The sequence below is a fragment of the Gymnoscopelus microlampas genome (genome assembly GCF_963454915.1).
Source record: "Gymnoscopelus microlampas genome assembly, chromosome: 4".
NCBI classification, from domain to species: domain Eukaryota; kingdom Metazoa; phylum Chordata; class Actinopteri; order Myctophiformes; family Myctophidae; genus Gymnoscopelus; species Gymnoscopelus microlampas.
The window spans coordinates 7,381,329-7,408,955 of NC_139941.1; the positions used below are offsets into that span (position 1 = coordinate 7,381,329).

At 41.6% G+C, this 27,627-nt stretch overlaps 5 protein-coding genes across 7 annotated transcripts in view; all 5 read left to right on the forward strand.

Annotated features, from left to right (window-relative positions):
- Window positions 1-10,862, forward strand: part of LOC311044290 (arrestin domain-containing protein 3-like) — a 110,891-nt gene extending 100,029 nt beyond the window's left edge. The window contains exon 8 of the transcript XR_014600672.1: window positions 10,785-10,862. The gene's annotated coding sequence lies outside the window, so the exon portion shown is untranslated. The remainder of the gene's footprint in view (window positions 1-10,784) is intronic.
- LOC311044294 (arrestin domain-containing protein 3-like) overlaps window positions 1-26,785 on the forward strand; it is a 90,001-nt gene extending 63,216 nt beyond the window's left edge. Inside the window, exons 3-5 of the mRNA XM_084055772.1 lie at window positions 7,328-7,593; window positions 9,034-9,599; window positions 26,749-26,785. Of these exons, the coding sequence (XP_083911898.1) occupies window positions 7,328-7,593; window positions 9,034-9,183 (416 nt within the window). The 3' untranslated portion in view covers window positions 9,184-9,599; window positions 26,749-26,785. The remainder of the gene's footprint in view (window positions 1-7,327; window positions 7,594-9,033; window positions 9,600-26,748) is intronic.
- Window positions 1,060-26,772, forward strand: LOC311044292 (uncharacterized protein). Of its 3 annotated transcripts, none has more exons than XM_084055769.1 (8): window positions 1,060-1,356; window positions 3,877-3,921; window positions 4,113-4,176; window positions 4,464-5,419; window positions 5,480-6,071; window positions 22,873-22,969; window positions 24,047-24,303; window positions 26,098-26,772. In XM_084055769.1, exons 5-8 carry the CDS (start codon window positions 5,985-5,987, stop codon window positions 26,551-26,553), a joined length of 897 nt encoding a protein of 298 aa, XP_083911895.1. In that variant the 5' UTR covers window positions 1,060-1,356; window positions 3,877-3,921; window positions 4,113-4,176; window positions 4,464-5,419; window positions 5,480-5,984; the 3' UTR covers window positions 26,554-26,772. The 3 variants fall into 3 exon arrangements, with proteins under 3 accessions (XP_083911895.1, XP_083911896.1, XP_083911894.1); XM_084055770.1 differs by having other exon boundaries at window positions 4,464-4,542; window positions 5,924-6,071; XM_084055768.1 differs by having other exon boundaries at window positions 4,464-6,071.
- Window positions 12,010-18,981, forward strand: LOC311043777 (tetratricopeptide repeat protein 1-like). The gene is made up of 2 exons (XM_084055138.1): window positions 12,010-12,291; window positions 17,835-18,981. Exons 1-2 carry the CDS (start codon window positions 12,048-12,050, stop codon window positions 18,485-18,487), a joined length of 897 nt encoding a protein of 298 aa, XP_083911264.1. The 5' UTR covers window positions 12,010-12,047; the 3' UTR covers window positions 18,488-18,981.
- Window positions 19,466-22,725, forward strand: LOC311043175 (tetratricopeptide repeat protein 1-like; the record flags this gene model as incomplete). Its single annotated transcript, XM_084054359.1, has 4 exons — window positions 19,466-19,951; window positions 21,815-21,859; window positions 22,052-22,115; window positions 22,563-22,725. Exons 1-4 carry the CDS (start codon window positions 19,645-19,647, stop codon window positions 22,723-22,725), a joined length of 579 nt encoding a protein of 192 aa, XP_083910485.1. The 5' UTR covers window positions 19,466-19,644.
- Window positions 26,786-27,627: the final 842 nt, after the last annotated feature.

Sequence of the window (27,627 nt, forward strand, 5' to 3'; positions counted from 1 at the left end):
TCCAAGCTAAGTTCGGCATGTTTACATGAGATCATGTTCAGATGATTGATTTCCCGTTCATGTATTGAATGTTAATTAACGTGAATTGTCCTGTCCAAATAAACACATTAAATAAACTTAAGTAAAGGTTCAAATGGTAAGCAGTATTGTATCTGTCTACTAGTGACTCAAATCTCATTGAAAAAATGTATGGTTTACCTCAATTAAAAATTGTTTCTAAAATATCTTTCCTTGCAGGGACAGTTGAGCCCCTTTTCTTGCCCTGTCATCTGTATCTTGATTTTTTTTTAATAGAATTTGGCATAGTTTTGAAATGTTTTCACATGTCATGACCATGGCCTCAGTCCCTGTCCTGTTTCCCCTTCCAGTGTCTTGTAAGCCAGACCAATTATTTGTTTTCCATTGAGACTGGACGCACAGGTGATTGTTTCATGCATTCAATTCCCGACATATTGTTTCGGGGTGCGCTGGTTTCAGTTCATTCAACCTCCTCTTGTGTGTTGGCTAGTGAGGCGCGTCCTAGTGAGACATGACTGAATGGGTTTCATTTGGTGCCGGCCTGCGCACGCATACTGGTTCTTATCAGTGTGACGTCGTCTGTTAAAGGGGAAATCCACCCATTTTCAATATTTAACTATGTCATTAATATAGCATAAAGGAGTTGTGTGGAAATAAGAAAAAAGTTCCCCCCTTTCTGTGTTGCCTTGAACTGGAGGATTGATTTTGGGTTTAACATTGCAAATTACAACATGATGACTCATCGTGTTGTAATTTGCCATGTCTATGTGCCCCTGTTTTTCCATATTGTGACTGCCCATGTACATTGTGTCCTCCCCACAGAGTTAAAAATAGGTCCTCCCCCCTCAACTCCTCACTCCCATACTCCCACTCTAAAGAACTGGTGACGGGAGGTTAACTTCCTCCCCTTTTTCTATCGTCTCAACCAAACTGGCCAATCACAGCGCCCCGTTCGTTCGGGCAATGGGATCACAAGATACTACACCCATAACTACAGTGAAAGCTGTCTTGTTGATCTGTGTGTTTCGAGTTCATTTTTCTCCAAAGAAAGAAAAGTTTTGATCTGTGTTTTTTTTGATGGGTTAAAAATGACGACAGTGTTGAAATTCAGCCTCAGCCACAACCCCATCAATGCCCAGGACACCTGGACAAATGGAGACTTTATCTCTGGTCAGATCAATATGGATCTTGCCCAGGATTGTCACATCCAGAGTCTAATGGTCAAATTGAAAGGCAATGCGGAGGTGATATGGAATCAGGGCAAATCAGGAGTCTATCATTCCAAAGAGAAATACTTCAGCCTCAAACAGTTTTTTATTCGAGAGCAAAAAGATCAAGGTAAGTGTGATCAATGCTGTTTTTTGTTGTTTTTTCACGCCAATTCTCAAAATGTTAAAAAATGTAATACAATAAAGAATACAAGTATGATTTGGAAAATGGTCCGGAGATAAGTATGTCTATTGTAAATTATGCATGATTTGATTGAACACAGGGTAGCCTCAGTGGTGGAAAGTAATAAGTACATTTAGTTACTCACTCTACTAAGTACAATTTTGAGGTATTTTAACTTTTTACCCCCCAAAAAACCCAAGTGCTGAGCTTTAGCTTTTACTGGTAAATGTGGGTTCTTTTGGCACGGTCACACCGCACCTTAAAGGGATAGTTCACCCTCAAAATGACTTTTTTTCTATCGATTAGTCACCCCATGGTAGGCCTGACCTCGACTAGTCGAATAGTCGACTTATTAGTCGCGGGGGGTCCGAGTCAACTGCGTGTCTCTTAGTCGAATCTATTGGAGAAAAAAAACGTTTTTAATTGTTTTTTGGCCAAGTCTACACCTGCAACCACACGTAACTTCCACTTTATTCTTCTTATTCCTCGTCTTTGTATTGGTATTGTTTGTATTGGAGCGCCTCAGTGCGGCTGCAGAGTTCATGTGCAACCTCTTCCAGAGATAGATAGAGACACTAGAAACTCTGCTGGAGACACAAAACAAACTGTGTAGACTTGGCCCTTTGAAATAAAATGTATTTTGGCCCTAAACAATTAAAAATAAAAATGAGTCGACTGCCACCCCATGGAGACTTGAATTCATGGATATGTTTTAGTTTTTGTTGCATTCCTGTTAAAGCCAATAACCGGCGTGAGCAGTTCTGGTAGGAGACACAAAGAGTTCGGTTGTCTCTAAGCCCTATTTTCCATTTGTTCTCTCTAAGCCCTATTTTCCATTTGTATGCTACTCTCTCAGAGTTATGGATGTCCTTGAAATAAAAATACAACAGTGATTCTCAAATGTCATGTTAAGGACCCCTCCCAAATTGATCTGCATTTTGACCACACACCCACATTTGAAAGACCCCCATAAGAAATGAGTCGGCATTATTTGTCAACATTTGTCTACATTTATCAACATCTTTTCGAAGATCATGATGCATATGTGCATATGCATGATGCGAGCTTGTAGATCCGCTTTAGTCCTTTTGGTCGTTCACTGATAAGGTGGGGGGGTACACACCCGGGGCATACCCGGGGGACACGGGGACACCCTGTCAGTGCACGGTCACGCCACACTTTAATTCTACCTGTGAGGGTGGATTCTGCCAATGCTTTTCAATGGGGAAAAAATGGGAAAAGGTTTGATGGTCTTGCGTAGCTCGGTCCATAGGAGTTCTCAACACGATGGGACATCACGCACGCACGCGCAGCCTCTCGTCTTTAGTAAAAATAGAACATACACTTCTGCTACTCACCAAAACAAAGACGGTTTTATGGAGTTGAAAGTCTACTCTACTTAGTGGGAACACTCACGTCTAAAATATTTTTTTTGGCCATAAAAGAAAATATTTCACCGGAAGGAAAAATAGAAAATAGAAAAACAGATCTGTAGGGGGCTTAGTAGAGTAACCAAAAACGTTTTGAGTGGTGCCAACCACTCAAATCTACATTTGACCGTGTGTGTTTGCGTGTCTGTCTGAGCACGGCCTCTGGTTGGGTGTCTGTCTGAGCACGGCCTCAACAGCTGCAGCTGATTGCAGCACAAATATGCAACCAGTTACACACTAATTCAACACAAACGTGCAACACATGCGCCACTTAACGACATGCACACACACACGCTGCCACAGCACACGCGCACACATGCTCATCAAAGGCACCACTCTCTTCACACTGGGTGTGATTTTTTTTTTCCCCCTGTGAAGTATTTTCTTTTCTGTCCAAAAAGTGTATTTTATTGATTGATTGATTGATTGATCGATTGAATACTTTATTTAGAAGTTTGCAGAGAAAAGGCACATGGAAGTACAGTTCACAAGGTCAACTAAATAGGATTGAAAAGCCCAGAAAAGCTGCATTGGCTTGTTTCAAATTGGGTCCTCAGGTACTCAATCCATGGAGACATTACATGACAGACAGATATGCACTATTTAAATGCAGTCCATTTACCATCATTTTTCAATTACTTTTTTTCTTCATTTATTGTATTAAAATGTATTAAAAAAACACAGCCCCCTCACACATTAGAAGGACAATACCAGAAGCAGGGACGTACACAGAAAATACACCCTCCTTTAGTCACTTTATTTACACTGATATTTACGACCAGCTTCGTGAATCGGGTCCAATGAGTTTAAATAGGAAAGGGGCGTGTCTGATCTAATCCTAGTCTATTTAAACAAACAGATTTGTAATTTTGTTTACATCGGCCATTCAATACAATGTTATTCTAATCAGTAATACTTTGGCATACTTGTCTCTTTTCACTTGATTGATATATATATTGTAAAGTAAAACATATATATATATATATATATATATATAGTTTTTTCAAGTATTCATTATATTGTTTTGTTTTTTCAGAAGAAGATGGTCATCCACTATTGACCGATGAACGTGGGAAACCATGTAAGTGAAGTGAAAGCCAACATCAAGATATTGTAGTTTGTTTTGTATAATGTCTGGGACCTATTGTACACTTAATATACTGTAGCCTATGACAATGAATGAAGGGTTTTTCACATGGGATGTGACTGACACGCTCCACTTTTCACTACTACTAGGTTGTTTTTGATAATGAGTTTGATTGTTTTTTTCAGATAGCAATGTTGTTGCCCCGGGCTGCCACGTCTATCCGTTCACCTTTCAGTTTCCTGTTGACCAGTAAGTCTCATCCGATGTGTAATGTGTAATCTGTCAACGAAGAAACGTGGATTCTTTGAACATCATTTATTTAGACTGGTAGATAGTAGCAAGCAGCATACAGTACATTCTGTCTGTCTTTTACATAGGTCTGCAAATGTTTGTTTGTGTGTAGCTTATGTAGCCTAGTAGATGCTGCCATCTAGTGGTTATTAGAACTGAAATCATAATATTTGGGCATGACACCATCTCACCCTGCAGACACTTCTGTTTCTGTCTCACAATGGTATGCCTCTTCTGTTTTGCAGTGTAAGAAAGCGTGGTTCGTAGCCTGCGTTCCATCAGAAGCTCAGCAGGAGACAGTCCATGTTCTAGTGCTGATGCTCGGTAACTCAGTAGAGCTAATGGATCAGAACCACTCTCTTGTGCTTTCTTGGACAGCTTTTTTTTTTACTATGTGCACACATTGCTCTGCTTTACCATTGGACTGGGCATACAGGGGGCGTGAGGTTACATGCTGAAATCATATTCTTCTGCAAAGTTCTGGAACAACTCCGTTGTCAGAAAATCAAGTCTGACAGCAACTCAAGTCTGTTTCTGTAAGAATAGAGTGGTTAACTTAGTTTTCAAGCAGGCATAATGAAACACGGTGTCCCTGCTGTACTGAACAGCAGTATTTGCATCAAGGGTATGAATTTGCAGCAGCTTTTCTAGAAACAGGTCTGTCTGTCTGCCTGTCTGTGTGTGTGCAGTGCATGTATGGGGATAATATCACAAACAGTTGGCTCCATCAGCGCCGGAAGATGTGGCAAGCAACGCTGCATGCAGGGTGTCATTTGGGGTCTCAGGCGATGGCAATTGCAAATTCAGTTATTTTATGCATATTTGACTTAACTCGGAATTTTTTTTTTTGCAGATTTTTTTTGCAGATTAATAACACTGAATTCTTCTACACAAGCCATGCCCGTCCATCTACAAGTGACATGTGACACATGTTATAGATATGTGTATTCTTGTCGGCAACCATACATGTATTAAGCACTTGGTCGCGTTAAGTAACTTATTTTTTGCCACCCCCTATTTCCATTTAAAGTTATGCTTTTGGCTGCATGCTGCATTTCTCAGTACAATATTTTCCTCTGAGATTCAGTGGAGTAGTTAAGTATAGTACTTGAGTTATGTACTTGGTTACTTTCCACCACTGGTTAGCGTGCAATGCATATATACTGTGTGTGTGTGTGTGTGTGTGTGTGTGTGTGTGTGTGTGTGTGTGTGTGTGTGTGTGTGTGTGTGTGTGTGTGTGTGTGTGTGTGTGTATAAAAAGTATCAATACTGCAATATAGAAATACTCAAGTCCGGAATTCAAAATGTATTTGAGTAAAAGTACAAAAGTATTGGTACTTAATACTAATACGGCGGCCAATTCTGTGCTTGTATATATATAACACTTATAGTAACACTTACTGCAAAACATGACATCAATACTCTCTCTCTGCCTTGTGCTACCACAGGGAGGCGCCACCTTCTAATCCTGAGAGAAGCAGTGGAAGGTTTTTTGTCTTCATGTACATTATCTTGCCTACCAGCACCTCTGCCTGGATGTGCACGAGAGCTACTGTACCTGATTATGCAATAGTTTGCACATTTCTCCCCACAAAGTTGATGATAATACGAAATTGGATTAATCATTTGACAGCCCTAGTTGAGATTAAGTTAGCACTGCACTCTATTTATAATAACTGGCTGATTGATACATCCTTTCTATTAGGGACTTGCCAGCCACCTTTAAAGGAAAACACGGTAAAATCAGGTACACGCTGGAAGCCTGGATGAGCAGGCCCAAGACACTGTTGGACAACATGGACATCATCAAACTCACCTTTATCCCCAAAGCTGTTGTCAACTCTGAACTGATGGTATGAGCTGACTTATCAAGGCTATTATGGATTAGAATTTTCCATTTGTTTGTATTATTATTTTTACTTCATACTTTTCAATTTCAGTTGTTTTTTTGCTAGTTTGCTATTAGTGGGTCAGGAATGGTGTATTAATGTGTCCTTTGTGGTTCCTCTCCCAGTCCCCACAACATGACACCAAGGAGAAGAATATGAAAATGTGTACATCTGGAATGGTGGCCATGGACGTCAAACTGGATAAGATGGGATACTGCCACGGTGAGAGGAGGCCTGTCACAATTATTACATGATCGCCTAATTGTAAATTATTTGAGATAATCACAGCTATCTGATATTAAAATCAAAACAATGGCCCTTGACGCAATTGGTTAGACCTACAACCAACTACCAATTACAGTCTCCCATATTCGAATACTGGGCCCTGATTGGTCCCCCACGTCTTCTGGAGCAGGAAATGGATTCTCTATGTAGCGGTGCCAGACCCAAATCGCAGAGTGCAATTTTTGCAAAAGGGAGCATGCCCATACATGGCCATATACTGGTGATGTCAGTAATCACCATATTTTATGGGCATAAAAGGGACACAAGCAGCCAGACAGACAGAATATATGGTCACAAAAGGGACACAGACAGACGGAGACAACGAGCAAAGCCCCTGACACTATGACTCAGACATATTGGTCGGATCGGTGGTGCAATGTAGGTGCGAACTCTAGATGTGAGGGCCGTGTAGTGGCCCAAACCTCCAGTTTTGTATAATAGCAGAACTTGTTTGCAATGATTGATGTCATTTGTAAGTAACCATGTCATAAGGGGAACGATGCAAGTCGGGAACGATGCAAAGTATGCAATACCCATTGTACCCATTGTCAGAGTACCTGTGTTGGACCCGTCTGTCTGTGTCCCTTCTATGCCCATATATGGAGTTCCATGTTTGGCGGTTTGCATGCCGAGTTTGAAGTCGGTCGGTCTCATCTATTCACATGACGATATATGGGCTTAACGGTCGGTTTGGCGGTTCTCCATACAGTATATGCCTATATATAGGCGTAATGTCAGATCGGCGGTTTTGGACAACCGTCTATCCAACCGACTCAACGCCGTGCAGGCATGCACTCAACTCCCTAGGGTCGTCGGTGATGCACGTGCCGAGTTTGGACGGTTCTCGAGATACGTGAATAACAGACGGACGTACAGAGATTCGGTGCATTTACTGTCAGCAGTTGAATGGGATTCCCCTGGTGTGTGTTTTCCAGGAGAGGGGATCAACGTGGTGGCCTCCATCCAGAACAACTCGTCCCGGGACATCAAGCCCAAGTACTGTCTTTACACAAAGCACAGCTTCTTTGCGATGGGCCTTTCCCAGCGTAGGAAGCATTTCACCAGAGACCTCATCAAAGAGGTGGGGGACGTCATCCCACCTTCATGGCACCAGACTGTCACCAGGACCATCACCATTCCCCCTCAATTGACTCCATCCATTCTCAACTGCGACATTATTAATGTTGAATACAGGCTTAGGGTAAGTTATCTGTCAATTAGGGTAAAACAGTTGATTTGTATATGTCTGAAATAGTCTAATATCATGTGGAGTAACACAGGACATAGCCTAAATTTGATTAAGTCAGGGCTCATCTAAATTCATTATTTAATATTTAATATTAAATCATTTTTTTCATTTAAGAAAGAAAGTTGCTCTTGAAATGGGCTCTTGAAATGGGACCCCAGAACACACACACACACACACACACACACACACACACACACACACACACACACACACACACACACACACACACACACACACACACACACACACACACACACACACACACACACACACACACACACTTAAGAATGTATTTACGTCCACATAAGATATACAATACAAGGACACACATATTTACAAGGTGCTGTAAAAATGTTCTTTACCATATTTGCCGGCTACCAATAATAGAAGCGATTGCACAAAATTTTGCAAGGTGTTTAGCTGCTTGCTTTGGCAACCCAAATGTTGGAAGCCTCTTACAATCAACCTATGTGCATGTCCTACCTACAGTGTAGGCTGCCAAAGATAAACACAAGTAGATTTCACCTATAACCTAGCTCTGTGATGGTATGGAGGAGCGACTTTAGTCATAAGAGCTTCTTCTAAGCTAGAGGTGCAGGCCACTTCAAGAATGGAAACTGAGTTGGAGCCTTCATTGACAACAACAACATCTGGTGTATTAGCAGAGAGATGTGCAAAGATTTCAGGATTATCAGTACAGAGTTGAAACATGGAAGGTTTGACACAGGTTTGTACATTCTCACTGACCGTGTAAAATGTTTGGAGATGTCCTTTCACTCCTTTGTTATGATATCAACTATTCTGTCGTGGCATGCTATGTAAAGCCCTTAATAGGCATAGCAGCCATTCAGAATGTGTGATATGGTTTCTGTAACAGGCCCTGTGGTGTGATGCAAACAATGAAATACATGGGTAGAGGGGAAACCAGAGGGAAAGGTTGAGTCTGGTAGGAAGGATTTGTAACCTGGCTCTTACTGTAAAAGTGATAATGTCCTCATTGAGAGCAGTGTTCCTAAGAAATGAATGAGAAACAGAGTGATCAGCAGAGGGAAGACAAGCAAATTTTCCTTGAAACACCCACATCAGTGCAAGTTGATCTTGATGTTGATGTTTATTTTACTCCATATACAGAGTGTATTTTCTTTTATTTTTTAATTATTATTATTCTTTAATGTTTTGTAATCATAATCTAAATCTACAAAGTAACTTGTAACTAAAGGTTTTCCAATAATTGTAGTGGAGTAAAAAGCACAATATTTGCCTCTGAGATGTAGTGGAGTATAAATAATTGAAACATTGACATCTTCCAGAAAAGTGAAGTTGCCAAGCAAAATGGTACTTAAATGAATGTACTTTTTTTTTTAATATCAAACATCACTGTGTGTTTTGCAGGTTTATCTAGATGTGAAGTACGCGTCAGACCCGCAAATCAAGTTCCCCATTGTCATCATGCCAGCATTGAGCAACCCCATTCAAAGTGTGGACGCCCCCCCGCCCCCTTACGGCTCCTATGGGATGTATCTGACAGAAAGTGTCCTCTGAATATCACTTAGGTGTAAGTCATACTGTACATGGGCAACTGGTGGCCTTCACTTAATGTGGCGGCCCGCAGGTTAACATCAGATACTGTAAGTACTATTGATATATTATTGATTTCAGCTGTTAAGTTTCAAAACATGCAAACATGACCCGATTGAATTACTTCAGTCTATAATATTAATTTAATGACTTTTTTTAATGTCCAATGTATTTGTATTTAAGTTCATAAAGTAAACTCAAGTATAACTAAATGCACTTTAAATTAAATACAACATTTACGTTTCAGGATTCCAATTAAAAAATAGCAAAAAAATAATTCAGGATTCCAATTCCAAAATAGCTAAAATAGCTGATTTACAAGCTGAAAACGTGCCACGGGATTCCAAGTTTATCCAATCGGGATAGAGAACTCATACAGGGTACTCTCTCCTGATTGGCTGAAATTGGCAACCCGTCTGAAAATGTATTTCTCTTCCTCTGTCGTCCGTAAGAGCTGGAGAGACGGGCAGACCCCTGTTACTGAACAAGCACTCTATTCTGTATTAATGATTACTATCAGAATATAGAGCTATTTAACACTTATTTTAACAAAGAAATATCACTTATTATCCATATAATCCTGAAGATAGCTGTCATGTAAAGGTATTAGTTTCTAGGGCTGGGCAATATATCATTATTTTATTGATATTATATCAATAATGATATAGTCAGAGACTTTGGATAATGTATTGTCGTGATTATGGCATAAGTGTTGTCTTTTCCTGGTTTTAACCACTTAAGCCTTATTTTGCGTGAAGTGGGCGGAGTGGGGAGGCAAGATGGCGTTGCGGACCGGCGCTGACTGACGTTAACTTACACTGTGCTTACACTGTGCTGATTTAAATGAAGTTAAATCCTGGTCTAGCTCACACAACGACACACCTCTGTGCAATGCAATGCATCGTCTGCATTTCTCTGCCTCTCTCGACCGAGTCTCCGTCTCCTTAAGTATAACTAAATGCACCTTAAATTAAATAAAACAAAATAGCAAAAATAGCTGATTTACAAGCTGAAAACCATATATATATATATATATGCATTCTACAACTGTTTTTTAAGCTGATTGGTCATTTTCTTTAGCTTATTCACATTATTAAATTTGTTTTATGGTTACATTTTAACTTGTCGCTCCGTCTTTTTTTCTTCTTGTTTTTCCGTGCAGCGCTTAATACGGAGGCAGCTCTAACTGTACTGTAGGCAATGGGATTCTATATGGATACGTACTTAAGTACGTATCCATATAAACCACTGTCGCCATCACGGATGTAGTGACTATACATACCCATGGTAACAGCAAGCCCACCGTCTTCCATCACTTTCTCACATCTCAACTTTTCGAGTATCATATCGAGTCGGCGGCAGGGTTAAGAACTTAACTAAATCGCCAAACTTTTATTCCTCCCTTTTACACGCACACCAAGATTTTGTGCTTTTTAAAAGCTATTATAGGCCTATAGATAGATGTCATTAATTTATTTCCTACATTATTTCACCTGTAATCCGCGCATCTCTAGTAGAGAGACATTTGCAGCAGATATAAATAGCAGCACATATAATTTGTGCAGGTGAGAGACACCACTTAGCAGTGCCTTATTTAAGTAATTTAAAGTATTGTGACTTTTCACTCCGCTACATTTCAAAGATTTTTTTTTTACTTTTGTCTCCACTACATTTCAAGGAATGGACCACTGGGAACCAAAAAGTACTAAAATACACCACATAAGCCTTATTTATACACAGTGAAAGTAGCAAGCTACCAAGCTTGTAGATCTATTTCCACTGTTTGTGAAACATTTCTTTTGTTTGCTTTTATCTTTTCTTTAGGGGGGTCTACAATTCAATACAGCAATGCATTGATATTAAAAAAGACATTGTACTTTGTAAATTGTACTTTTGAATACGTCAGTGTTTTTTTTGTGTGAACATTTGGAAAGTGTAAAAGTGCCAAGGGCTTTAATCTCCAATGTTTTATATTTTTAATTAGTTATTAGGTATTTAATTGGGTATTAACTAGGTATGTTATTCTACTTTGAATTTGACATTGTATATGTGTAATGGAAACTAGCTCCAAGCTACGTCCGGCATGTTTGCATGAGATCATGTTCAGATGACTGATTTCCTGTTCATGTATTGAATGTTCATAAACGTGAATTGTCCTGTCCAAATAGACACATTAAATAAACTAAACTAAAGGTTCAAATGGTAAGCAGCATTGTATCTGTCTACTAGTGACTCAAATCTCATTGAAAAATGTATGGTTTACCTCAATGAAACGTAGTTTCTGAAATATACTTTGAGAGATATTAGACGGGACAGTTGTCGAGCCTGATCATTTACAGTCAATATTTGTAAAACGTTTTTCTTGCCCTGAAATCTATCTTTTTTTTTCGTTTTATTAATTGAATTTGGCATAGTTTTGAAATGTTTCAACAACACATGTCAGGTGCCTTAGTCCCTGTCCTGTTTTCCCTTCCAGTGTCTTGTAAGACCCTGGCCTGTATTGTGTGCCCCCGTTTAGCCATATTGTTACTGCCACTGTACAATGTGTCCTCCCTCTCCAGCTCCTCACTCCCTCCCCTCCCGTCACCATGATGACGGTCACCATGGTGACGGGAGGTTACTTCTTCCCCTTTTTCTATCATCGCAACCACCAAACTGGCCAATCATAGCGCGCCGTTCCTTCGGGCAATGGGATAATAAGCAGGGATGCATTGAAACCACACCCATAACTACAGTGAAAGCTGTCCCGTTGATCTGTGTGTGTCGGGTTCATTTGTCTGAAGAAAGAAAAGCTTTGATCTGTTGTTTTTTCTTTTCATGGGTTAAAAATGCCAGGAACAGTGATGAAATTCAGCGTCAGCCACAACCCCATTAATGCCCAGGGCACCTATACAAATGGAGACTTTGTCTCTGGTCAGATCAGATTGAATCTTGCTCAGGATTGTCACATTAAGTGGCTGTTGGTCAAATTGAAAGGCAAGGCGGACGTATGGTGGAATGTGGGCAAAAATAGCCATTATTCTGAAGAGAAAGTCTTAAGCCTCACACAATATTTTATTCGAAAAGATCAAGGTAAGTGTGATCAATGCTTTTTTTCTCCACCAATAATCAAAACATTAAAAATAAATAAAAATTGGATATGTTCTTTGGGAAATGGTCTGGAAATAGCCATGGTTGACAGTCATGTTTCAGGGCTAGTCTGGAAATAATGTCTATTGCAAATTATGCATGATTTGATTGAACATAGAGTAGCTTCAGTGGTGGAAAGTAACTAAGAACTTATACTCAAGTACTGTACTTATATCATTTTGAGGTATTTTTACTTTTTACAAAAAAACACAAGTGCTGCTTAGTGCTTGAAGACACTTGATTCTGATTGACACTGATTGATTGATTGATTGATTGATTGATGTACTTTATTTAGTAAGACATGAGAACAACAGTACATGGAAGTACACATTCACAATACAAGGTCTACTAAACTGGAAGACTCATTAAGCACTGAGCTTGTTTAAGATGAGATCCCCATGCACACAAATCATGATGACATATAAGAGACAGACAGATATACACACTACTATACAGAACGTCATACAGTCAGCTTACAGGTTACTGGTATGAAGAGTGAAAAATATGTAAAAGAATATGTACTCACATTGTCCTTTTGGTTGTTCACTGATAAGGGGGGGGGGGGCACCCAATTGGGAACGGTCACACCACACTTTTCTACCTATGAATGAGAGGGTGGATTCTGCCAATGCTTTTCAATGGGAATTGGGAAGGGCGTGGTTTGATGGTCTTGCGCATCTTTCCGTGTGTCGCGCACACCTTGCGTATACATGCGTTCGCGTAGCCTACGCCTTGTCTAAGCTAATAAATCCTCGAGATCGATTCTGCCCCCCCCCCTGTCCAATCGGCCGTCCTCTATGAGAACATAGGCTGGCTAAGCTGGCTAACACAGTTATATATCAAGGCGATGATACCGCACAATTATTATATTCATACTTATATTACATAGTTAACATGCCTCATCATCTTTCGGAAATTGCAGCTATTGTCGAGTTAAAAATAATAATAGATAGGCTTATTGAGAACTAGAAATAGATGAGGTTATAGAGAGCTATGCCTATTTGTAGAATCACTTCTACAAATCGAGAGAGAGAGAGAGAGAGAGAGAGAGAGAGAGAGAGAGAGAGAGAGAGAGAGAGAGAGAGAGAGAGAGAGAGAGAGAGAGAGAGAGAGAGAGAGAGAGAGAGAGAGAGAGAGAGAGAGAGAGAGAGAGAGAGAGAGAGAATTAAAAACGGTGCAGGTGAGTCACCATAACATAGTAGCCTACATTAGTACAGAAAGTAGCCTACATTAAGTACATCAAAATGGCATGTGAATGCTAGAGATGACATGAGTCACCAAGTTCTCCTTAAATTGTTTAAAGTAGTTGGCGTTACTCTGCTGTAGGTATGTAGCTACTGCACTCTCCTAAAAATCTAAAATGATTGATTAGGCAATTAATCCTAGCTAAAATTATTATTGGTTATGACAACAACTAGGGTATTTATTTTTCCTCTGTCATCACATCAATCAAGTTCAATGAGGTTAGTTTACAATCGCAGGTGTAGTCTGAATCTGATTGATTGAATCACGTTGGTTTATGATTTCAGTCATCTGGCTGAACTGTACTGATTTAATTATTATTATTAATTATTCATTATTAGTTGCACTGCACCAGTGCGAAGCCCTATTGAAATTGCAAAGATTATTACTCTCCGCAGGAGAGTTTTGTTTTCACTTTCTAAATATGACACACCGATTGGTCGAGCCTCACGTGACACGTGACAATACGGTGAAATATTGTATAAATACATGGCATCACTTTGGCAGTGTCTTTGCCACTGCCAAAGTGAGGTAAGACAGGAACCATCACGAAATGGCTGCATGGCTGATACATAATTGGCAAATAGGACAGATAGGACACTTATATAGACAGGAGGGATATGACACTTACACAGACGGATAGGACACTTATAGTACACAGACAGGACGGATAGGACACTTATACAGACAGGACGGATAGGACACTTATACAGACAGGACGGATAGGACACGTATACAGACAGGACGGATAGAACACTTACAGTATACAGACAGGACGGATAGGACACTTATACAGACAGGACGGATAGGACACTTACATAGACAGGAGGGATATGACACTTACACAGACAGGACGGATAGGACACTTACAGTATACAGACAGGACGGATAGGACACTTACAGTATACAGACAGGACGGATAGGACACTTATACAGACAGGAGGGATAGGACACTTACACAGACAGGAGGGATAGGACACTTACATAGACAGGACGGAGAGGACACTTATACAGACAAGACGGATAGGACACTTATACAGACGGATAGGACACTTATACAGACAGGACGGATCGGACACTTATACAGACAGGATGGATAGGACAGTTAGAACATAAGAATTAGAACATTCCCAACACAAGTCTGGTAAGAGTGAGGTAAGACAGGAACAATCACGAAATGGTTGAGAAATGGCGGATACTGTAACAATTGGATAGGACACTTACACAGACAGGACGGATAGGACACTTACACAGACAGGACGGATAGGACACTTACATAGACAGGACGGATAGGACACTTATACAGACAGGAGGGATAGGACACTTATACAGACAGGACGGATAGGACACTTATACAGATAGAACATTCCCAACATTCCCAACAGCGGAGAGTTGTGCTCCGAGGAGCACTTTTTCTAGTTATTATTATTTTTCTGATAATGAATCGTGTTTTTAAGAACGTACACAAAAAGTTGCACAACTTTGCACACCCATCACAAGTGGCAAAAATGTTTGTGTTTTGATGGTCTCAAAAATGGGCGTGGCTTAATGGCTTAATAACGCTCAACAATTCCAGTTCCCAGCATGCTAAACTTCCCAAACTTGCTAGGTGCTCTCAGACGGCCAATAGGGACAGGCTGTACTCGCTTAAGCTCTGTAGCCTAACTTTTCAGCTGATTGCCATACAGACTTGTATCGTGGACAGAGATGCGAGGGCCCGCAATCGCTGCTTGCAGCTTTTGTATCGTGGACAGAAACTGGAGCCATAACTCCAGTTCCCAGCATACTAAACTTCCGAAACTTGCTAGGTGCACAGTGCACTTAGACAGCCAACAGGGACAGGCTGTAATTGCTTAAGCCCAGCCCACTCTGTGTTCCTATTGGCTGGGCATTAAAAAGCCATAACGACAGTTCCAAGCATGCTAAACCTACAAAACTTGCTATGTGCACTTAGACGGCCAATAGGGACAGGCTTTAAGCCCCGCACCCTCTGTGTTCCTATTCTCGCAACTTGATAACAAATCCTTGTCCTTCATTAGAATTACTTAGCTCTGCTCCTTGTTCTGATTGGTCGATATTTGCCCCCAACGTGGACAGAGCTTCGAGGGCCCGGTCATCGCTGCTTGCAGCTTTAATTGAGGTTTCGAGGCCTATCAGGCTCGAAGCCTCTTTGAAACTGTACTGTTTCTTCCGCCGTTTTTGCAGTTCTGGCCGAACCGTGTGGTCACTTTTTACGAAACTCGGCAATATGGCAGAGGGCTATGCCAAACGGCCAAGGCCCGAAACTCACAACCATAGGCCAAAGGGTGGCGCCGTAGCACTCAATTGAAAATTCCAACTTTTAACAGGTACAACTCATGCAGGGATGTCAAACATACGGCCCGCGGGCCGGATCAGGCCGGCTAACTAGTTTAATCCGGCCCGCGAGATGATTTTGCAAAGCATAAAAACATTTTTTTTTTAGTGCCAAAAATGTTTTAATTGCTTTTTGGCCAAGTCTACACCCACAACCACACATAACTTCCACTTTCCTCTTCTTCCTCGTCAAATTTTTTTTTTTTTTTTTTTTTTTTAAATTTTTTTTTTCTTAACGGTAATCGATTAATTAATCGGTAAGGCCTAACGGTAAACGGTTAATAAAATGTCTCCATTTGGCCATCCCTATTTGTGAAGTTTACATTTTCAGAAAGTGCTTGTACTAACTATAAGACTAAGTAAAGTAAACAAAGAAAACTATCTGAAGTTGTTGTCTCCGCCAGGAGAGTTTGTTTTCACTTTCCGTCAGCCAAGCAAACATTGGTCGAGCCTCACGTGACACTTGACAATACGGTGAAATAGTGTGATCTGATTGGCTAGTGACATATAACGGGCTATAAATACATGTGTCACTTTGAAAGAGTCTTTGCCTCTTTCAAAGTGAGGTAAGACAGGAATAATCACGAAATGGCTGAGAAATGGCGGATACTGTAACAATTGGATAGGACACTTACACAGACAGGACAGATAGGACACTTAAACAGACAGGACGGATAGGACACTTACATAGACAGGAGTGATAGGACACTTACACAGACAGGACGGATAGGACACTTACATAGACAGGACGGATAGGACACTTATACAGACAGGACGGATAGGACACTTATACAGACAGGACGGATAGGACACTTATACAGACAGGACGGATAGGACAGTTATACAGACGGATAGGACACTTGTGTCATGTTACTATGACACAGTAACATGTTCTATTTTTTGTAAGAATTAGAACATTCCCAACATTCCCAACACAAGTCTGCTGGCGGAGACTTGTGCTCCGAGGAGCACTTTTTCTAGTTGTTATTGTTATTATTAGGACCGGTACCGGTCCAGTACCGGTCCGGTACCGGTCAGGCCCTCTGGCCCTCTGGCCCTCCTCCATGTGGCCCCTGAGCTAAAATGAGTTTGCCATGTGTGTATCAAAGTTTCATGGCTGTAGGCTACAGCCATGAAACTTACATGCGTCTCCTCATGCCTAACAACTTTCATTATCTGACTTTTGACCTCTGACCTTTAGATTTCCCACCATTTGGAATTATATGAAAAACACTAAAAATCTATCTCCTCCCGGGATCTTTGAGCAATCTGCACGAAACTGTCTACACATGTACTTTGGACCTATGCCAACAAAAACATGGCGTGGAAGTGAAAACATTAAGCTTTTATGAGCCAATTAATATTGCAGTTTTATGAAAATTATTCGTCTGCCCCTTACACTTACATGCAGACTCACATTTGTTTGAAACTTTGCAATAATGTAGAGGGTCATTCCAAGTATCACTGAAACCAATCTTACTCCAATTGGTCAAAGGGGGGCGCTATAGCAATTTTTTGAAAATGCAAACTTTAAACAGGTAAAAGTCATGCCTTGTTTGGCCGACAGCCGTGAAACTTGCTTACACATGTGCCTTGATTCATGAGGAACACATCTATCACTTTGACCAGTAAGCTCCGCCCTTAGATTTTAGTATAGTATGAACCAATAATTGTCATGTTCCTACTCAATTATGACACTTTTTTTTAGATTCAGATTTGTATTACTAAACATACATTACCCACTTAAGCTCTATATATTTCGGCTATTTGAAAATAGCAACGCGTCGTCGTGAGCCTGTATATCTGCTATTTTCAAAAGATTTTTATACATTTTGAAAACTTGAAATGGGACATTTTACCTAATGAGTACTTTTACTTTTGGTACACAGGAGAGGAGGAGAGAACTGATGAGGGAGCCACAGAGGAGGAACTACAGTGGGATGATGAGGTTGAAGCTGCGCCGAAGGTAGAAAAGAACAAGGCTCCTCCGGAGTTTGACGACGACTACCTGAGGGAAGCGGAGAAGAACCTGACCGAAGAGGAGAGAGAGAGTCGCCGACAGGAGAGCTTGGCTCTGAAAGAGGAAGGCAACGGTCGGTTCAAAGCCGCGGAGCACCGGGTGGCCGAATACTTCTACACGGAGGCGTTGGGAGTATGCCCGGTGTGCTTCAGCAGCGACAGGGCGCTTCTGTTCTCCAACCGGGCCGCCGCGCGCATCCACCTGGATCTGAAGGACCAGGCCATCGGCGATTGCTCCAGAGCCATAGAGCTGAACCCGGACAACGTGCGGGCTATCCTGAGGAGGGCCGAGCTCTACGAGAAGACAGACAAGCTGGAAGAGGCTCTGGGAGACTACAAGACGGTCCTGGAGAAAGAGCCGGGACAGAACGCAGCCAGGGAGGCCTGCATGAGGCTGCCGAGGCAGATCCATGACAGGGACGAGAACATGGGTAAGCTGAAGGACCTGGGCAATATGTTCCTACGGCCGTTTGATTGTTCCTATTTTTTTGCCATAACTTTTGAACAGTTTGTCACACAGTGACGCGACGTGAGTCGCGTCACTTGATTTGGTTGAGAGTCCTTGTCCTTCAGTTACTTAACCCCGCCATGATATGCGTTTAGTAAAATATGATCCTATCAATCATTTTAATTAATGATAATAGGGTATGTATCTACGGCTTCTACTGGTTCTACCGAGTGAAGGCCCTGCACTTAAACAGCCAATTGGGACAGGCTGTAATTGCTTAAGCCCCGCCCCCTCTGTGTTCCTATTGGCTGGGCATTAAACAGCCATAACTCCAGTTCCCAGCATGCTAAACGTCCCAATCTCGCTAGATGCTCTTAGACGGCCAATAGGGACAGGCTGTACTCGCTTAAGCTATGTAGCCTAACTTTTCAGCTGATTGCCATACAGACTTGTATCGTGGACAGAGATGCAAGGGCCCGCAATCGCTGCTTGCAGCTTTAAGAATTGTATCGTGGACATAAACTGGAGCCATAACCCCAGTTCCCAGCATGCTAAACTTCCGAAACTTGCTAGGTGCACTTAGATGGCCAATAGGGAGGGACAGGCTGTAATTGCTTAATCCCCGCCCACCCTGTGTTCCTATTGGCTGGGTTTTAAACAGCCATAACTCCAGTTCCCAGCATGCTAAACTTCCGAAACTTGCTAGGTGCACTTAGATGGCCAATAGGGACAAGCTATAATTGCTTAAGCCCCACCCCATCTGTGTTCCAATTGGCTGGGCTTTAAACAGCCATAACTCCAGTTCCCAGCATGCTAAACTTCCCAAACTTAGCAGGTGTTCTTAGACGGCCAATAGGGACAGGCTGTCATTGCTTAAGCCCTGCACCCTCTGTGTAATGATACAACTCGGTTAAAAATCCTTGTCCTTGTCCATATTACTTAGCTCTGCTCCTTGTTCTGGTTGGTTGATATTTGCCCCCAACGTGGACAGAGCTTCGAGGGCGGTCATCGCTGCTTGCAGCTTTAATTTAGAATTGAATTTGTATCTATGTTTATTGCTGATATTACATTTCGTTTGTATGATTAAACTTTAAACAAACCTGACCGAAGAGGAGAGAGAGAGTCTCCGACAGGAGAGCTTGGCTCTCAAAGAGGAAGGCAACGGTCGGTTCAAAGCCGCGGATTACCGGGAGGCCGAGCACTTCTACACGAAGGCGTTGGCCGTGTGCCCAATGTGCTTCAGCAGCGACAGGGCGGTTCTGCTCTCCAACCGGGCCGCCGCCCGCATCCACCTGGATCTGAAGAACGAGGCCATCGTCGACTGCTCCAGAGCCATAGAGGCGAACCCGGACTATGTGCGGGCTATCCTGAGGAGGGCACAGCTCTACGAGAAGACGAACAAGCTGGATGAGGCTCTGGGAGACTACAAGACGGTCCTGAAGAAAGAGCCGGGACAGAACGCAGCCAAGGAGGCCTGCATGAGGCTGCCGCGCCAGATCCGCACCAGGGACAAGAAGATGAAGGAAGCTGTGATGTGGGGTAAGCTGAAGGACCTGGGCGACATGTTCCTACGGACTGTCCACCAGTAGCTTCCAGGTCAACCAGGATACCAGTCCAGAATTCAACAGATATATACCAGTGATTCTCAGTTCAAGGAACCCCCAGTTTGATATGCTTTAGGCCACGGACCACCATTTGCTCCCATCAATCATTTAGTAGGCCGGACCGGTAGGCATCGGCTCCGGAAGGAGACACAAAGGAGACTCTTTGTGTCTCATACCGGAACCGCTGCCGGTCATCAAATTATTGGCTTAGGAATGCGACAAAAACTAAAATATCCATGAATTCAAGACTTTCTGGGGTGATCCTTTTGGGGGTGAACTATCCCTTTAAGGGTCCGCTTGGACCGCTGGTGGTCCCCCATGGACCCACTGCTGAGAACCATTGAGCTAGATGATTGGATGTATTTAAATTTCGAATAGGCCTTCTGTTGATGATGCAAAATATATGTATATATATATATATATATATGTGTCACGTGAAGCTTGACCAATCACTTTATTGACGTGCCTGACCAATCAGAGCGTTGACGTGCCTGACCAATCAGAGCGTTGACGGTGAACACGGACAAAGTCAGGTATAGAGCAGGATCCGCTCTATGCTAGCGCCGCTAAAAAAAAAATAACTACCAGGAAAACTGGCAACTTTCAGGAGGCACAGCTAAAGACTATAGCATTTGAAGATTGTGGAATAGTTGTCTGGTTTGAGGTCCTTGAAGGGGTGTAGCAAAAACATTTAATATTATATAGCATCAATATAGCATCATTAACCACTTTAAACATACTATATAGACATTGGCTATTTTAAAATAGCAGAGCACGTTGCAACGCGTTGTGAGCTTGTAGATCTGCTATTTAAAAAATATATGTATTGAAGAAATATGGAAGAATTGGAATATGTTGAAACCTTTTAACAACGCAACTATTGCAGGGGAGTCCCAAAGCATTTTCATATGGGGGTCTGTGGCCAAATCCATATTCATTTGGGGGTTTTGACATGAAAAGTTTAGTGTTGTGAGCTCGTAGATCAGCATAATCATATTTCGGGTGCACGACACCAGCAGCACCACAACCAAGCATTTTAAACTCAGTCAGTCATCATTACATGACGGTGGAAAGTAACTGAGTACATACTCAAATACTGTACTTAATTAAGTACAATTTTGACATATTATTATAAAGGAGTATTTCCAACACATTTACTTCTACTCCCCTGCATCTCAGAGGCACATGTTGTACTTTTACTCCACTACAATTAAAGACGAAAAAGTTAACAGGGCTTAAAGGGGTATTTCACTTTAAAACATTTCTGGGCTAATTGTAACGTCTACTCTGGCTTTTGTGAACACCCCAGACAGTTTTTAAGTAGCTTGATTCAGTATTTAGATATTTGATATTCATTTGATCAGACACGCCCCCTTCCTATACAACCCCATTGTAACTTGAAACTCCATTGGAAATACACATCTGTTTTAATTTATTGTATATTATTCTATTAATGTAAATGTTTTCATTAAAAAAGTCTAATAAAAAAATGAACATAATAAGTGAGAATTAACCCCTCACACATTAGAAGGACAATACCAGAAGCATGGACGCGTATTTTCAATAAGTCTAACATGATTAAAATGGAGTTTGAAGTTACAATGGATTTATATTGAAAAGGGGCTTGTCTAATCTAATCTAATCTAGTCTGTTTAAACAAACATGTGTTTACATTGGCCATTCAACACAACGTTATTCTAATCAGTAACACTTTGAGGCCTACTTGTCTCTTTTCACTTGATTGTGAAAATAATGTAAAGTTTCAAGTAATATTCATTATATTGTTTTGTTTTTTCAGATGAAGATGGTTGTCGACTATTGACCGATGAGCATGGGAAACTATGTAAGTGAAGTGAAAGCCAACATCAAGATATTGTAGTTTGTTTTGTACAATTGTACAATTGTACTATTGTAGACTTTATATACTGCAGCCTATGACAATGAATGAAGAGTTTTTCCCATGGGACGTGACTGACACGCTCCATTATTCACCAGATTGTTTATGATAATGAGTTTGATTTTTATTTTTTTTCAGATAGCAATAATGTTGCCTTGGGCTGCCACGTCTATCCATTCACCTTTCAGTTTCCTGTTGACCAGTAAGTCTCATCCGACGATGTGTAATGTGTGTCAATCTGTCAATGAAGAAACATTGGTTCTTTGAACATCATTTAAATTATTTAGACTGGTAGCAAGTAGCATACATCCTGTCTCTCTTGTACATACATAGATCTGCAAATGTTTTTGTGTGTGGCTTATGTAGCCTAGTAGTGCCATCTAGTGGTTATCATAAATCATCACATATCACCACATCCCATTTTCTTTAAATGTAAATCACACACAATGTAAACATTTGTTTTTGTGAAATTACACAACAAGACACATTCTGTGGATTTACCTTTGACTTTCAACCTGGCATCCCTAGTTGCAAACATTTTGGTTGTGTTGCGGAACTTATTTTTTGCCACCCCCTGTTTTTTTCTGAAATTATGCTTCTGCACTATATTTTTACTAACTGGCGGGTTGATACCTCTCATCCTTTCCAGGGAAGCTTGGGGCTTGCCACCCACCTTCAAAGGAGAAGTGGGTGAAATCAGGTACACCCTGGAAGCCTACATGAGCAGGCCCAATATCTGGATGGACGATATGGACGTCACCAAACTCATCTTTATCCCCAAAGCTGTTATCAACTCTGAACTGATGGTATGAGCTGACTTAACAAGGCTATTATGGTATTTCATTTGTTTGTATTATTATTTTTACTTCATAGTTTTCAATTTCAGTTGGTTTTTGCTAGTCTGCTATTAGTGGGTCAGGAATGGTATATTAATGTGTCCTTTGTGGTTCCTCTCCCAGACCCCACAACATGACACCAAGGAGAAGAAAATGAAACTGTTTACATCTGGAATGGTGGCCATGGACGTCAAGGTGGACAAGATGGGATACTGCCACGGTGAGAGGAGGCCTGTCACAATTATTACATAATAATTGCCTAATCGTAAATTATTTGAGATAATCACAGTTATCCTATATTCAAATTGCCTTAACCCTGTAAGACCCGGATTTATTTCAAGTTGTGATGATTCCTGGCTCTGTGGGGGGTATTTATATGCAAATATCCTGGCCAATGGCATTGTAAGACTAAACAATAGGACCCAATGAGGATTTAGAGGTGAACAAATGAAAAAATAACAGAAAAACAAATTATTTAAACTCCTTTCTTTATAAAATATAATTGTTGCTAAAAAGCATCGCTGGGTCTTAGAGGGTGTTAAGGGAGAACCGACGGACGGACCTCTGACATCTCGCTCATGTCACTATGAGTCAGCTATAACCATATAAGGAGTTCCCAATGCAGCTACGCCCAAATTGTTTGAACCTCAATGTGTCATCACGGCTAAATAGGGAGTCTAGGCCAGTCTATGACGTCATATTGATGACATCAGCGTACTCAATATTTGGGGAATATCTGATTTATCAATATTATTTGGAGGTCGGCTGATAAGACTGACTTCCCACTTGGCGCATCACGCTCTCTGCGTGATGCGCCAAGTGGGAAATCGGATCGCCGCCCTCTGCGGCATGCCCATATATCGGTCGGATCGGCTGTTCTGGACAATCGGATCTCCATATACCTATACAGTGTGGGTGTATCGGTCGGATTGGTTCTGGACAACCGCCTATCCCACCGTCTCTGTGCAGGGCACGGCACTCCCTCGAGTCAAGTCCTCGCCGAGTCGCATGCTGAGTTTGATGCCGGTCGGTCTCATCTATGCACATGACGATATATGGGCATAACAGTCGGATTGGCGGTTCTCATACAGTATATGACTATATATAGGCGTAATGTCAGGTTTTGGACAACCGCTTATCCAACTGACTCGATGCTGGCAGCCGTGCACTCAACACCCTAGGGTCGTCGGCGATGCCGCGCCAAGTTTGGAGTCGGGTATGAACAGACGGACGTACAGAGATTCGGTGCATTTACTGTCAGAAGTTGAATGGGATTCCCCTGGTGTGTGTTTTCCAGGAGAGAGGATCAACGTGGTGGCCTCCATCCAGAACAACTCGTCCCGGGACATCAAGCCCAAGTACTGTCTTTACTCGAAACAAAGCTTCATTGCCGAAGGCAGTAGGAAGCTTTTCACCAGAGACCTCATCAAGGAGGTGGGGGACGTCATCCCACCTTCATGTCACCAGACTGTCACCAGGAACATCACCATTCGCTCTCATTTGATTCCATCCATTCTCAACTGCAACATTATTAAAGTTGAATACAGGCTTAGGGTAAGTTATCTGTCAATTAAGGTAAAACAGTTGGTTTGTATATGTCTGAAACAGTCTAATATCATGTGGAGTAACACAGGACGTAGCCTAAATCTGATTAAGTCAGGGCTCATCTACATTAATTATTTAATTTTTAATTTTTGAAAGAAAGTTGCTCTCTAAATGGACTGTTGAAATGGGCCCCCAGAACACACACACATACACACACACGCTGTAAAAATGTACAGTCAGCAAATCCTGGACAATTACCCAAACACCCCTCAGGGTTACAAGTTCAGTAACATCGTATTCACCATATTTTGCGGCTACCAATAATAGAAGCGTTTGCACCGAATGTTGCAAGCCGTTTAGCTGCTTTTTTTGGCATCCTAAATGTTGGAAGCCTACAATCAACCTATGTATGTCCTAGGCTGCCAAAGATAAACACAAGTCGATTTCACCTATAACCTAGCTCTGTGATGGTATGGAGGAGCGGCTGGTATTTAATGACTTTTGTCATAAAAGCTTCCTCTAAGCTAGAGGTGCAGGCCACTTCAAGAATGGAAACTGATTTGGAGCCTTCATTGACAACAACAACATCTGGTGTATTAGCAGAGAGATGTGCAAATATTTCAGGATTATCAGTACAGAGTTGAAACATGGAAGGTTTGACACAGGTTTGTACATTCTCACTGACCGTGTAAAATGTTTGGATATGTCCTTTCACTCCTTTGTTATGATATCAACTATTCAGTTAAAAACCCTTAATAGGCATTGCAGCCATTTAGAATGTGTGACATGGTTTCTGTAACAGGCCCTGTGGTGTGACGCAAACAATGATGTACATGGGTAGAGGGAAACCAGAGGGAAAGGTTGAGTCTGGTAGGAGGGATTTGTAACCTGGCTCTTACTGTAAAAGTGATAATGTCCTCATTGAGAGCAGTGTTCCTAAGAAATGAATGGGAAACAGAGGGACCAGCAGAGGGAAGACAAGCACGTTTTCCTTGAAACACACACATCAGTGCAAGGTGATCTCCATACATGTGCATTTGACTTCATATACAGTGTATTTCCTTTTCTTTTTTCTTTAATGTATGTTTTCTAATCATAATCTAAATTTACAAAGTAACTTGTAACTAAAGGTTTTCCAATAATTGTAGTGCAGTAAAAAGCACAATATTTGCCTCTGAGATGTAGTGGAGTATAAAGAATTAAATGTTCCAGAAATGTGAAGTTACCTCAGAATTGTACTTAAAGGTAGAGTAAGTGATTTTCTTTGGTTAAAATAAGTGTTAAATAGCTCTATATTCTGATAGTACTCATTGCTAGAACGTGTTTGTTCAGTAAGAGGAGTCTCCTTGTCTCTCCAGCTCTTTATAAAACAGAAAATGCATTTTCGTTTCAGTTTCAGTTTAATTTCCAATTTTATCCAATCAGGATAGAGAACTCAATTAGGATATAGATTAAACAAGTGAAATAGGAAGTGATGACACTAAGAAATGAGCAGGCAAAATTGGAACTGGAACTGGAACACTATAAAAATGAAGCTTAAAAATGGGTATTTCTCCTAATTGGCTGAGATTTTGACACCTACCGGAAAATGTATTTTCTGTTTATTAAAGAGCAGGAGAGATGGGGAGACTCCTGTTACCGAACAAACACTCTATAGCAATGATTACTATCAGAATATAGTGCTTTAACCTTTTAACAAAATCTTTTTTGTTTTAACCCAAAAATATCACTTACCCTACCTTTAAATCAATGTACATAGTTTATGTTTTGTTGATATCAAACATCACTGTGTGTTTTCTGCAGGTTTATCTAGATGTGAAGTACGCGTCAGACCCGCACATCAAGTTCCCCATCGTCGTCATGCCGGCCCCTGGGCGGCAAGCGGTCCCCAGGGGACCACCGGCATACGGGCCCCAACCTGCATTTGAGGCACCCGGGGGCAAACCAGGATTCGGGGCACCCGGGGACCAACCTGCATTCGGGACCCCCGGGGCACAATTAGCATTCGGGGGACCTGGGGGCCCACCATCATTCGCCAAATGCAGGCCCCAACCTGCATTTGAGGCACCTGGGACCCCACCAGCATTTGGGGCCTCCGGAAGCCCACCAGGATTTGGGGCCTCTGGGGGCCCACCAGCATCTGAGGCCCCCAGTGGCCAAGCGCCAGCATTGAGCAACCCCACTCAAAGTGGGGACGCCTCCCCGCCCCCTTACGGCTCGTATGGGATGTATCCGACTTCGTCGGAAAATTTCCTCTGAATATCACTTAGGTGTAAGTGATATCTATTTTGTTAAAATACTGTAAGGGTTAAATAGCTCTATATTATATGATATTAATTGTTGCTTGAGTGTTTGTTCAAAAACAGGGGTCTCTCCAGCTCTTCAGTAAAGAGAAAATGCATTTTCAGGTTGGGATTCCAATTTTATCCAATCGGGAGAGAGAACTCATACAAGATACCATCAAATTGAAGCTGATGAATGGGTACTCTCTCCTGATTGGCTGTAACTGGCAATCCGTCTGAAAATGTATTTTTATACACTAGCAACCACCTGTTTTACCCTAGAAACCACCTGTTTTACCCTAGCAACCACCCATTAGACCCTAGCAACTGCCTATTAGACCCTAGCAACCACCTCTTATACCCTAGCAACCACTGTTTTACCCTAAAAACTGCATTTTATATACTACTCAGCACTGTCAACGCTATCAAAACTTTTAACACTGCTAATACTTTAACACCTTTAACACCTTCAAAACCTTTAAAACCTTTAGAACCAGTCCTTTAAAACCTTTAGAACCTTTAAAACATTTAAAACCTCAAACCTTTAAAACCTTTAACACCTTTAAAACTATCAATACTCAATACTATCAACATTCTTAGCGATCCCACACTGTTTCTTCAGGAACAGTACTTTCTAGTTATTACTAGACCTGTGCACGTCGGGCACCGGCCTACTTGGGAACAATGCAAGTTGGGAATGCATGTCCCACCCTGTTATGCAACCTGTTATACCCGTTGTCATAGCACCCCTGTTTTAACCGTCTGTCTGTGTCCCTTTTGTGCCCATATATGGAAATCTATATTTCTGTCCTTGTCCCTTTTATATATACTAGACCATACCCGGTCGACGCATCCATGGGGGGATATGCGCACATGATCTGGCAACCCGGGAGGCAGTTCGTCCCATAGCTGGGCAGCCCCGTAACCATGGCGACAGTGTGGTTAAACGCTAATAAGACGCTGAGATTTGATGAAATTGAAAAACGGGCTTCACAGTTAAGTTCAGATGGTAATGGTCAATGGCTGTGTGCAAAATCAGAGCAATTGGTCC